Consider the following 14,162-nt stretch of genomic DNA (forward strand, 5'->3'; position numbering starts at 1 on the left):
CTTTGTGTTATTTAATAATAATAATAATAATAATAATAATCATTTTTGTGCCTGAGGGGAATGAAAGAAGACCGGGAGCTTTTTCTAAAGACTTTGTATTGCCTTTGCAATGTAAAACTTAACTGACGTGCATTAAAAAACTTCTTACATTTGCACGTTTCTGACTGCATCTGTATATCTCACTTCCACTAGGAACCCCAAAAAAAAATATTTTCTTCCACATTTGAAGAAAGCAAGCAGAGTCATGAAATCCATCCCTCTGGGCTAACTTTGCATCCAGAACCGCTGGTATAGAGGACAAATATGACTTATTATGATACAGCCACTAATGGCACACCACATACAACTGTTTGATGCTTGTTGGTCATCATCAGTGCAGTATTTGGCTTCTATGGAGCAGGGCTTGGAAATCAATGACACAGTACAACCAGACAGGGTATGGTGTGGTAGACTCAAGAAATCGAAAATGCCCCTTGCTAAGGGCTTGTTCACACCATGCCCATTGAGCTGTATTTTTCATGTGTATGGTGTAAACAACGATGTTCCATGCGCCTTGTTTACACCATACACGTACGGTGGTGTGCAGAAAAAAGCAGCTCAACAGACACTGGGGGGGGGGGAATTTATCAAAGCTGGAGCAGACAGAAACTGGAGCAGTTGCCCATGGCAAACAATCAGCTTCTATCTTCAGTTTGTTCTGTTAAGATTTGAAAATGAAAGAGAAGCTGATTGGTTGCCATGCGCAGCTCCTCCACTTTTGATAAATTCCCCTCACAGTGTGTACAAGTCATAAATCCAAAGCACACTGGTAGATTTTCAAACAAACATTTGTACAAAAAAATCTAATTTCATAATGGCAAATGTTGTTCGAAGTTTTATTTGATTTTTTATTTCAATTTAATATTTGATTTTGGAATAAATGGAGTTTCCGAATTGAAAACCACATTCACTGTTAGAATTTCGTTCGATTGAGAAAAATTTCCAACACGTTCCTTCAAATTGTTTTATCACTGCGGTCAAAATTGATCATCGATTTGAGCCCAGCAACTATAAGAAAGTGGAACGAACATTCCGAAATTGATTTTGTTTGTGCAAAATTCTAATTATGTATACCCTACTTAAGTAGAACCTTCTATCTCCCTTCCATATAATCATATGCATTCTTGTGCTCTCTAGCCTTCCTCCTTATCAGTCAGGTTAGATTAGAGGACCAATACACATGGTCAGGAGCCTGGAGAGAGCAGGCCAAGCTTGACTTGTACAGTGAGAGATGCCTGTATCTATAGATCTACCGATTGCTTAGACATGTCATTTTCACTCAAGGTAACCTATGCTTACACATTTATCGATCGAATGCTGAGCTGGTTTCCAATTTTATTTTAGCCGTTCACCAAAAGGTTACAAAATTACCTGAGCTGCTCCCATAGTATGAGCCAGCAAGGGAAGCAAACTCCCATCACTTATACACATGCATACAGAGCTTGGTTTTAGGACCTGCAGTGATAATAAAGGACACTACATTAGAGCAAAGCAAAGTAGAATAAAATGATGCAGTCCTTAGGTACAGACATTGTAATAGGTGTTCATACTCCACAACTAATTTTTTACGGAGATACTAATGCCCTATACTCCTCCGAATTACCATATTTCATCTGTAGTGACAAAAACAAGCACCTGGAGAAGACATGACACAACAACTTCAAATAGTCCTACTCAATCACTTTACATAGTCGCAGAAAGTTCCAGCCTAGAAGTTCATGCAGTTATTCCAATAAGGGTCTACAGAGAACATCACTAGAAATAGATATGTAAAAGCAGTTGGTATGCCACAGTATTAGTAGTAATGCCGCATTAAGAGAAACTATAAAAGGTTTTTTGTTTTGTTTTTAATAAACTGATTGTTTATATACATTGTTATTGCTTGTATAAAATCTTTATTTTACAACTAAACATGTATTACAGTGTGCTTAAAAGCCATGTAGGTTGTAGAACATGCTGGGCTTTCTAATAAAGCACAGCATTTCTTTTTACCTTGTTGACGGCCACTGTCCATATGAGACAGAGCAAAGAATGCCCCTCCTCTGCCACATTTCCATGTGTGTGTTTTGTGAACGGACCTATATTGCAGAAAATCAATGACACAGGCTATTCACAGCCTCACAGTAGATCACTGGGCAGAATATCAGCAGACGTAGGCTATAGCACTGCGCCTGCTGGCCGCCATGGCTTAGTATACAAATATTGACGTGCAATATTTCAAATTTATCTCAGTGATGAAAATAATTCTAATTATTTTAAACGTTTAATGTTTTTTATCCTGAGCATAAAAACCAAACAAAATACAAAAACACTAGGGTGGTCTATCCATGTTTTCGAACAGGACACACAACTTTTACTCAGGATTCACACACACGTTTTGCATTCAATAGTAAATGTGTGAATCTTGGGTGAAAGCATTTATAAATAATTAGAAATGGGACACCGGCACTCCAAATGCAGATCAAATGCATCTATTTATGGACGTAGATGCAGCATATCACACAAGTGCCACTTGTGTGATATGCTGCATCTACGTCCTTAAATGCATGCATGTAAGGTTTGCCATCCGTTGACTACCGCTACACCCACCAGCTATTTTTGGATCAAGCGGTCAGGAGTGCGATGGGTTCATGGACTTTTAGCACCTATAAATAGACACTTTAATATTTAATTGTAGATACAGCTGTAAAATTCATAATTCAAATGAATTTTCTATGCCCCAATTATATATATTTATGCTTCGGGGCTTTTCATCATAGTCATTAAAATGATCCTGGTATAGCCTATTACTGTCACATATAACAAGACTACACGTTCAAATATTAATCTTTTTAAGTGCTGGTTAGCTGAGCAGACAGGACAACATTTCACTACTTCCAAATGCTCATTATTTTGTATTCTTATACCCATTAAATATCCAATTATTGTAAGCAACGATTTAATCCACAACAAAAACGACATTATGTGTGGCAAGGTGTGTTGGATTTGATTCTGACATTTTAATTACATGAAGTTAATAGTTTGTAGCCAAGAAGTCTAACAGAACATAGAGCGTTATATAATGTATATAACAAACAGAGGTTAATAAAAGGTAAAGGCAGCTACCTGCTATAACAAGCCTCCATTACCTTCCTCATGGCTTCTTTGTACTTCTTCAATCTGCCCTGGTCATTCAATTCCCCAAACCGCGTACGGTTCCAAATAATATGGGCTCCGCAGTGACAAATAGGACGTTCATCCGATACTGGGCTGCTATCCTCCGCACTGCAATATAGAGAGCATAGTTTAAACTTTCACTAGTGTTGTCTCATTTCTGTCCAAAAAGGAAACACCAAAAACACCTTTTCAATATTAGAATGCTGCTCATTTGAAATGTGACTATACTGAATAGGAATTACCCAGGCTTCATAAGCGTATACCACACACAATAGTCATCTTGATGAGCAGTGAGACACAGCTCCTCCCCCAGCGTCACCTTCCTCTCCTCAGGTAAGAAATACACACACTGCATCCAGTGATCCCGCCACTAGACATAAAAAAAAACCACAAAAAAATATCAATGAATGGAATACACGGCAGAATAGTTTTAAACTAATACCCAACAAGTGAAAAGGTATCTTTGGGGGCCTGTTCACACACACATAGAAGTTACCTGCGTTTTACTGCACTGGATCAACGCAGGTCACTGCAAGGACACATACAAAACAATTGTTCGCTATGTGTCCCATTCACACCATAAAGCAGTGCTGCATTTTATTGCAGTGCACTGCATGCCGTGGCAGGTGCACAGGGGGACCTGAATGGAGTGTTTTAGCAGGCTCGTTTGAACAGGCCTATAATAACAGGTTATAAATTTGGACTGTGGAATTGCCAAGGAAAAAAAAAGATTTTTTTAGGTTTAAATTACACCAAATTATGAAAGTAAACACTGTGAGTGTCTGAAAAAAGTTTTCTCCCACTAGGTATTTTATAGGTATCATTACTTACAGGGACAGAATGGTCATCGGAATACAGCCAGCCTGGCTTCATGGTACAATTGATTGTTCCTTCAGGGTCCATATCTATGTCCCACCATGACAGAACCACCTGCGCTTCTCCATTGGCATTAGATGTAAAGTTTACAGGATGAGAGACTGTAGTGCTGCTGACCTGCTGGCTGAAATCCACTCTACAATGGAGAAAGGGGTGAGAAAAAAAAACATGGCATGAATTTGTCTGTGAAGATTCTCATTAATCCAGGTTATGGTATATCTGTAAAAAAAAAAAAAATAAAGGCAACTGGGGACTTTTTTTTAAAGACATTTCACTGGTCATCCAACTAGCTTTCTCAACTACTTAACCACTACTCAACAACTTGAGAAAGCTGGTCGGATGACCAGCAAAACACCTTTAAGAAAAATACAGCAAGTCCCAGTTGCCTTGATTTATTTTTTTTACAGATATGGAATGAATGGAATGAACCTCTCATACTAAAGGTTCTTTTACTATCATTTAATAAAAGTCCTTCAGTCTAGAAGTCATAAATAGATTCAGCAGCCCCACTGCATCCGGTTCTCCACACCAGTACCGGAGACCTCTCATTTCACTGGGGTAAAGGCAAAAGCCTGCTGGGGAAACTTATTATCCCCCCCAATGCTGCTGTAAAGACTTACCTTATGTGATGCCTCGTGATCCAAACACCTTCTTCCTTTCCACAGTCCCTCCAGTGCTGGTGCAAGTCTCTGATCCACCGCAGACTCCTCGGGTCCCAAGTTGTCTGTTCGACGTGTGCGTTCCCGGCTGCGTCCATCCAGCTTCAGCGCTGCTCTCCTCTGACGATCTGGCTTGCGCATGCGCTCGCCCACACTTCCTTTTTCAGAGCGTTCGGGAGCCAGGACTGCTGCCGGGAGCGAGCGGCGCTGACACAGGTAAGTTTGTTGGTGTTGTCCAACTTTTCATTTTTTTTTATTTTGGGGCATATATCTACTACTGAGGCCCCGTTCACATTGAGCGATTTATCGCGCGATTTTTGTAGCGATATCGCTCATATTTCCGCACTATATCGCTCTATGTAGCTTCACCAATACAATTCAATGTAGCTGTTCACATCTCGTCGCTCAATGTCGCTCAATATCGCTTGTAGCTCGTCGCTGGTAGCTTGTCGCTTCTACATGACCCTTTTTTAGAGCGATTTTGAGCGATATTGCTCCTGATTGCATACAGCCCAATAGGAAGATGTCGCGCGACACGCCGCTCAATGTCGCTCAAAGTCGCGCGATTTGCATGTCGCTCAGTGTGAATGGGGTCTTACTAGCTTATATATCTACTGCTCAATAGCCGTAGATATATGCCAAAAAAAACCCCAGACTTTAATTCTACTTTAAGATGTAATTTTGACTCACAATTACACAGTCAAGCAACACTGTACCAAAACACATTTTTATTTTATTATTAGAAAATTGAAATCTTTTCAAGATAGTGAGAACTTTTTGGCAGTTAAAAACCACTGGATTTTTCTTTTAACTATATAAAAAGGAAAAGACTAAAAAGACAAAAAAAAACAAAAAAACAACTAAAAAAAACCCTTTCACTTTCTAATAAAAACACATCAAGTAAAATGCCAAACAGTACACCCCCAAAATGAACCCTTTTTAATAAGTGGACACTCCCAGGTGATCTTATTGGCCATCACAAGGCACAAAGCCACTCTGATTGGCTCTGAGCTTTTGCCTATTACCTCTATTGTCTCATTAAAGCAGGACTATAGGCATCATGCCTGTGCCTAGCATGCACAATATGGACATTTTTACCCATCCGGTTGGCCAGTCGGGAAGTGGTTACGGTAAATATTAGATACTGCATATACGGTATATTTACATTGTACAACCAACAGTTGGAGCTCCAGAGTCTACTGACACCATGTCTTCTGCAGCTTGTTATTTCTAAGCTGTGAAAAGAACGAGGGACATTTATGAACGCAGTGGAGCTCTATTTTCAAATGTTGCGCAATGCGAATGTGTGCAAATTATTTGCAGCTCCTATTCTACCTGTTTGTGTGAACCTTCACAAGTGTAATAAACCGTATTGAGGCTGAATTACTGTGATCTGTCACATAATTAAAAAGTGATGGGGGCCATTTTTTAAACAGGCAATTATCTGAAAAATATTTCTCAATGCTTTTCTGAGAGATACTTTGGGTACATTGTGACAAGATGGCAAATCTGTGGCAAACTTGCCAAATGTTCGCTGTATCCAACAAAAACAGACACAAAGCAGCATACACCCTCACCTGAAGATGACCATGATATCACTGAGTGTATTGAAGTCATCTGTGCTCAGCTGGCTAAGCTGGACGTCACACACTGATGGAGCTCCAGGACAGGTCTGAAGTTCGAGTGGAGGTTTGATGAGCCCATGGTCCAAGTTTATGGGGAGTAGCTTATTCATGCTCCAAAGCCTGTGAGATTCCACCACTTGGGCATATACTGTAGCCCGATGAGGTACTGCTTCCCACCGCTCCTGTAAGTATGCACCAACATTGATGGACAGATGGGCAAATAACAACGTTAGTGAAGTATATCTATGTGCACAATGCATTGCTTTCTAACATTGGTCCTCAGGTACCACTAATACATGATCTCTATACAACTGAATGGCAGCAAAGGTGTCTTAATAACATACATGCTAATAAAAACAAATGTGGATGTCCAGTGAAGAGAGGTAACCATAGAAAGTATCTAAACTGCTTTTACTTCTGTTCATTGTGTTCTTAAGTATTGTGTAACTACATTACAATCAGATTGTACAAAAACCTTTTCCAAATACTATAAAGAGCAAGAGTCTACCCGACTGGATACAGTTACTGAATGGAACATTTGGAAAGGCGCTTCAAGCTCATGGGAACATTTTTGGGAAACAAATTTGTACAGCTAGTGCACTGGCCCACAAACAACATTTCAATTTTGTAATGGTCAATCTACTGTGAAAACCAGGTAAGCACTACTACAACATGGTTCTCTTTGTAGCAGCCACCTTTCTGGCACTTTTTATGTTCATTATACAGATCTCAGATGACCCCTGGAACTTAAGTGCTGGGTATCTAAAGTTACTATGCTGGCCTTTTCCCAAGCGAAGGTATCCATCCAACCCTGAGGTTGACATAAAGGCTGACGTTGATGTCATGGGCTAACACAGTAACAGCGGGATTAGAAAGGACTTGGTCAGACAAACCAAAAGTTGAAGCCAGATAAGCAGTGTAATACCAAAGAAGCTAACAAGCCATGGTCAGCAGATGAGCTATAGGTCAGCTACGTGGGGTCCAAGAACTCAGGATTAGGAACACAGATCAGGGAGGCAGCAGGGTCAGTGCACACAGGGAGCACCCCAGAAGTAGGAGTTAGATGAGAAAGGAGACAGAGCTAAGAAAACAATAGACAGGGATGAAGAACTAGGTGAGGACAGACTCAATACGGAGTAGTCTGGGGACAGGATAATCAGAAACTACAGCCACAGGGTAATAATATCCTAGTAGAAGAAATCTGAGTGTAGAAATGGGCAATCAAGAGAGATGAACTAAGCCATGCCCCTAGTATCGCTGGCTCGCCTGAGACAATAAAAGTAAGTGCTCAATCACTGAGTCTCAAGAAAAGGGCAGGATGATGCTCCGAGAGCCGCAGGAATGGCAGGAACCGCGACAAGTATACAAGAGGACAAAGGGAAACAGCAGAAACAAAAGGTAGATAAGATGGCCTATGTGAGACAGCAGCAGTTGAGGAACCATAAAGGCCAGGGGGCCAATGAGCCGCAGATAACCACCGAGATGGCAAACCAACAGATGAGTGAGTAGCAGAACAATAAGCAGGAAGCAGAGAACAAACAGGCAAACAAGCAACAATTGACAGTCCAACAGGGGACTGTGGATTCTAAGGACATGTAAGTAGGACTGCAGAATACTGACATGCACCTGAGAAATGTTTATCTTTGATGAACACATTTCATTGTCCCCTGAAAACAAGTACTATGCCAACACTGCAATTCTGAATTCCTTATACCTGCATGAGGTTTTGCTGAGCATGCTCATAACTAGGCAGGGCCCCTTCTCCTATAAGCTCTGTATCGAACAGTTCTGTGATGAGGATGTTGGCACGCTGCATCATGTCTCCATCTGTAACAAGAATTCAGATATGTATTATAAAACTGGAAATGTACAATTTTAGAAGATATGCACATGTATTTCTCGAATCATTCCCTTGGGAAAGAGATCTCTGCTGTGCAAGTCATGATTACAGAAACCTGGACATGACGTACCAGCAGGCAGAATGGGGTCCTCCCAGGCCATCAGGGGGGTCCTTCTCTTATACTTGCAGTGTTTATCATCCCTGATATATATAGATATATAGATCTATAGATCTATATATCTATATATAGATCTATAGATCTATATATATCTCTATCTCTATATAGATCATATATCTACACTGAGTGGCCAGATTATTATGACCACCCCATCAGTACTTCGTTGGGCCATGAGATAACTCCACGAGATGACTTCATTGGGCCACCTCGTGACTCCAGGAAAAGTGATGCGAGGAATCTGACACTGCACTGTTGCCCTTCTGTTGTCTTGTACCAGTCTTGCCACTCCCCGTTCTGCCCTAACATTGATTAGTAGCTGACGGCCACAATTCACACGTTCAGACCCAGATTTTCGGCTGACAGTCCAGTCTTTAAACACTTTAACAGCAGCTGCTCTTGAACATTTAACGAAATCTGCTGTTTTGCCGATACTCGCTTCATGGCTTGAGCTCCAACAATCATCCCACGTTCAAAGGCTGTTAGATCGCGTTTACACATATCGTCAGAAAAAAAATCACTTCTACTGTCGTGGTGAACAACCTGCTTCCCTATATATAATGGTCTGGCCCTCTAGCAACTTCAGGACGAAATTATAGCTAATTATAGCTAATTTGCATACAAACGTCAGGTGGTCAAAATAATCTGGCCACTCAGTGTATATATGATATAGGTATATATATATTTGAACAACGTGAGGCCCTATACTGCAAGTCCATCCAGTTCAAAACAACTTTATTCGTCCAGCAGCAACTGTGGACATGCCACCCACGACCTCCTCTATGGCACATTTCGCCCCCTGCTTGCTGGGCTTGCAGAATCGTAGGCTTGCAGAACCTTTGGAGTCATTCAACAGCCAATGTTGATCGAAGAATTAAAATATATTTTTTGTGATAATGGATTTTCTTTTTTGAATTACTGCCACTAAGCACTGTCCTGTGTTCCACAAGCAGGGGGTTACCCATCACGTCAACTTGAGGCGTTCTTTTTACTTACATGTACTATTTATAGCTATTTAAAAGGAGTGTTACACTCTTCCCCTTAATTAAAGCTGATGTGCGATACTGACGCTGTCACACGTCGGCCCTATTGATCAAGAATTGAGCGATCACATAACGCCAATCACTGAGTTTCTGATCTGCCCCTCGCAGGAATTCCCCTCTCCATTCTTCCAGGGCTGACTGGAGGGACGGACGGTGGAGGGGGCAGGCACAGTTAGCTGTCAATCAGGTGGCGGGATGGATCCCAACAATATTGTTGGGATCCGTCCCAGCTGCAGTGCGGCTCTGAGCTGTCAGCATATAGCGGGCAATAGCCAGCTATATGCTGAGTTTTGGGTCACAGGAGGACATTAATATATGTCCTCCTGTGATCCTAAAGAGAACTATGGCCAAAAAAATGTTGCCCCCTAGTTCTTTTTTGAATTGTATTTACATTTTGCAGCCAAATGTGGAATAAAACCAATTTTATGTTTGTTACATGTTCTCGTGCACATAGCATAACTTGCTACTTCCTTTGCCAAGCAATGTTAAGGAGGGGGCTGGGGAGTTATAATTAACACATTTAAAAATGGCTGCCTACATATTACTTGCTCGTTTCTGAAAGATATCTTTCTCCCTAAACTGAGATTTTCTCAGGAATGCAAGGGGAGTGGGAAGGTAATGTTTAACCAAATGAACCCTGTCTGTACTGTGCTGGCGATTTTCTTTATCAGTCGTAAACTAGATTTAAATACTGTGTCCTAACAAAGTGTTAATGATCTAAAACCATTGAATGTTAATGAGAAGAAGCTCAGGGTGTCCCTAGTCTTTTTATGGGGACAGCAAGAGTTTCCTGTAAGGGAAGACATATTTTTAGTATGCTTTGTGAATGGGAACACAAAGATATAGCGGGATTTTCTCAAATGTGACTGCAAACGTGGAAATTTGCTTTAAACAATCTGAATCTAACTGTATTACAGTGTATGGTATCGTAGAACAGTACAGAGGAATACTTAGGCCCCAACTCACATGGGGCTTTAGGCTGCCTCTGGGGACCCCTGCAGCAGGAATCTACGAATTATGGAATCCCAGGTATGTCCGTAAAAATGCGGCCGCTGTGCCCGTTCAAGTGAATGACGGGCTGACAGCAGCTGCCTCTGTCCATGTCCACATGTAATCGTACGTGGAACAATTACCTGCAATTCAGGATAGATAATTGTCCCTGGACACAATCTGTCTGTGTCCAGCTCACACATTAAACAGAACAATGTCATTCTACCAGTCTCACCTGGTCCCAATGTCACTTCCTTTGAATGCTTGTTGATAACTTTGATCTTGTCACCAAAGCCATTAGCTTTTACTATTTGGATGGCTGCCTCTGCCATAGGAGTAAACACCTGCGATAAAAATCACAATTATAAGTCAACTTTTACTGACAATCATTGCCTTGAATGCTCTCACCGGAGATGAGATTCCATCAGCACGTATCATGTGATCTGGCAGAAATTAGGGATTGTACAATGAAAACATAAGACATGCCAAAGACTAGAGGGCTGTTTACACATACCCATGCTCTCCAATTAGATGAGCACCTTGCTTAAAGGTCCTTACAGATATGTAAATACCCCTGACGCTAGTAACCTTGCTCATCCTTATTTAAAGGCATAATGCCTTAGGGATGCACTGATACTAGCATCGCCCAAATGCTCCGATACCTCCCCTGATACTGGAACTTGTGGTCAGAGGAAGATTTCCTCTGACCGGCAGTGCCATAGGGGAACATGGAGCCCGCTTCCCAGCCAATCAGCATGGAGTCGGCTTCCCAGCCAATCAGGAAGCTGGGAGGCGGGTCATTACTCACCACCTGGCTTCCTGATTTCCCGGGAAGCGGTCTCCATGCCAGCGGAAGCCGAATAGGAGCAATATTTGGGCTTGATGGCTTGGTTCCAGCAGTTCTTCACAAAACAGGGAGCCCTCCAAAGGAAGGGAAAAGTAGAAATCACCAGCGCACCATCGCAATATGGCCAAAAATCATCTTTACTATATACAATTTGTCACATAGATAGCAACGTTTCGGGGCCGCACAGGGCCCCTTAATCAGGCTCAGTATAGGGAAGGGACATATTTCGACGGTGTGCTGATGACATTCTGCTTTTGCATTGATTTGATCAGCGCCATCCGCAGCCATTCCAGCACACATTCTCAGGTGATATACTGATCAGGAGTGTGGTGAGACATTCACTTGACTCATAAGGGAGGGGACACCCAGAATGAGAAATCCACGTGAATGAAGACTAAAAAAAAAAAGAGCACCAGGTAAGCATCTCAATAATCCAAAATACATTTCTATTGGCTCCACAAACGGCATGAAGAAGATAAGCATAGCCAACATGTTTGGGGAGTCAGGAATCCCCCTTCATCAGGACTCTAGCAATGGACAACAGAACAGTGATGGACTCGAAACCTATAGCTCCTGCATACAAACCTATTTCTCAAGCAGGAGTGAAAATCATTGGTGTAAATAGTTGTTTACCAGCAGCTCAGCATTTGTACAAATGTTTAGTCTTTATTCACGCAGCTATTGTATTCAGAAAGCCCTGGCACACACAACTGTCTAAATACCCAAACAGAGATTCAATAGGTGCGATAGGATGCAGTCACTGGCTGATAAATTTCCACTCGGCTCAGTCAATATTTAATCTGAGCATGAATTAGCCGGGATTGAAGACGGGTATGGCTAGCTTAAGAGATACAAGAATGAAAAGGATTGCTTACCTCGATAGCATAACAATAGTCTGCTCCAGCTGTGACTGCCATCATTGACAGAAGTCCAGTTCCAGTCCCAATATCTAAAACAATGGCTTCCTCCCCTCTTTCTTTTACCCTCTTCACAGCTGCACGGATTCCTTGATAATACTTCTCATTCTGCAGGAGACACAAGAACTGTCATTTCTAAGGGTCACCGTACATAATATAATCTGACCATACAAGCTCTGTACAATCAGCTTTAGCTCTACCAAAACTATGAGGACCTACCTAATCTATCCAATCAATTTGTATGCAATCAGACAGGCCTGTGCACTACATATATTTGTTGGTAGATCTAAAGGAGATTGTACAATCAGACTGTAACGTGTGTGGTGATCTTAAAAGGTACAAGGTGATCAGGATACCAAGGGACATTCCACTGCTGGTGTTGGGTGGGGCTGTAGGGTGCGGGTACAGCTGGCTGGTGTTGGGTGGGGCTGTAGGGTGCGGGTACAGCTGGCTCTGCCTCTAGATAGGCAAAGCCAGCTGTCACTCACGCAGCTGGGCGGATCCCGTCATCTAAGTCGGGATCTGCTCCGGCTGCGGCGTCTCAGTATACCGCGAGCTGTAGCTCGCGGTATACTGAGCTTAGGGTAACGGGAGGAAGCTGGTTTGTGTCCTCCCGTTACCCTAAGGAGAACTATGGGGAAAAACACTGATCACATAGTTCTCCTTTAAAGTAAGAAAAAATTCCCTCCCCCCAATGTTAATGTTCGCACTTACCTTAAAATGATGTCTCTTAATCCGATCTTCTTCTTCTTTCCTGATGTTTTCATCTGTCCCTCCAGCGGTGCGGCGGCTCTCCGATCCAGCGCTGACTCCTCTAAGCTTGCTGGCACTTCCGATCCCAAGGTGTCTGCATGCGGGTGCACCCGTCCATAGACTTACCTTGCGTCTCTGCTCGTCTCCCGGCCGAGAATATGAACTGCGCATGCGCCCGCCCCAAGATGCTTTGCGGCTGCTCGATCAGTTTTAGATTCTTCGGCGGGAGCGCGCAGTGATAACGAGGTAAGTTTAAACCGCTGTTAAAGCGTTTTTTTTTTACTTTTTGCCTATATCTACTGCTTGGTAGCAGTAGATATAGGCAAAAAAAATCGGAGGCTTTAGAAACCATTTAAATCCTAAAAATGCATTCAAGTACATTAATTATTAACACAAATGTATCTTATTTGTGTATCACTCAGCTGTAGATCCTCAAATCATGGCTACTTTTGCTCCCTTTGGTCCCTTGGAGTGGTGGCTACTTTACAACACACACAGGGACCACGGGGGGAAAAAGTAGCCACCCTCCAGAAGGAAGGACAGTGTCAGCACAAATTCAGAGATGATTTGAGGATCTACAGCCGAGTGATACACAAATAAGATACATTTTTGTTAATAGTTAAAAAGGTACTTGAATAGATTTTTAAGATTTAACTCCTGAATTTAGTGTCGCTTTAAGAATGAGAACTTATATCGCCTTGGTAAAATAACATTTATTTATTTTTTTACACAGGAATGCATGTAACTTACATTACGAGCCCATGCATAACCACACACAAAAAAGTATAAAGTATTCCTTTGCATCATGTATGCAGTGATCAACAACTTATATTTATGATACTTACACGGTCCTTGTCATGTAACATATCAGCATACGATGATCTGAAAGAAACATTTTAAGAATATCAGTTCAGGAACCAGAAGAGTATCTGATGCATTTAGACACCACATTGTTTTAGTAAAAGATTAAAATGTGATAAAATGTCTATCATTCAGCTCTAATCATAAAGTGTCAATCAAACCTAAAATATTGTTGTTGTTCTTACATATAAAACTGTTTTATCTATCTGTATGCTTAAAGAAGAACACCGGGCAAAAAGTTAATAACCCTTGCAGTGGGGCTACCCCCGCACTGCAAGGGTTAAAGTGACATTAAAGTCAAAAGGATTTTAATCTATTTTAAAAGCTGATCAAATGACTTACAATGGATGCTGCTTGTTGATAGTTAGAAGTTTTAGTTTC

The 14,162-nt window shown here is 41.6% G+C and overlaps 1 protein-coding gene across 1 annotated transcript in view; it reads right to left on the reverse strand.

The window, feature by feature from the left end:
- PRMT7 (protein arginine methyltransferase 7) overlaps positions 1-14,162 on the reverse strand; it is a 32,207-nt gene that overhangs the window by 16,492 nt on the left and 1,553 nt on the right. Inside the window, exons 2-10 of the mRNA XM_018566369.1 lie at positions 13,766-13,802; positions 12,126-12,275; positions 10,639-10,747; positions 8,070-8,182; positions 6,308-6,537; positions 4,027-4,207; positions 3,438-3,565; positions 3,168-3,303; positions 1,411-1,494 (exon numbers count right to left, since the gene is read on the reverse strand). Of these exons, the coding sequence (XP_018421871.1) occupies positions 1,411-1,494; positions 3,168-3,303; positions 3,438-3,565; positions 4,027-4,207; positions 6,308-6,537; positions 8,070-8,182; positions 10,639-10,747; positions 12,126-12,275; positions 13,766-13,802 (1,168 nt within the window). The remainder of the gene's footprint in view (positions 1-1,410; positions 1,495-3,167; positions 3,304-3,437; positions 3,566-4,026; positions 4,208-6,307; positions 6,538-8,069; positions 8,183-10,638; positions 10,748-12,125; positions 12,276-13,765; positions 13,803-14,162) is intronic.

Source organism: Nanorana parkeri, unplaced genomic scaffold, assembly GCF_000935625.1.
Source record: "Nanorana parkeri isolate BGI_ZX_2015 unplaced genomic scaffold, ASM93562v1 scaffold943, whole genome shotgun sequence".
NCBI classification, from domain to species: Eukaryota; Metazoa; Chordata; class Amphibia; order Anura; family Dicroglossidae; genus Nanorana; species Nanorana parkeri.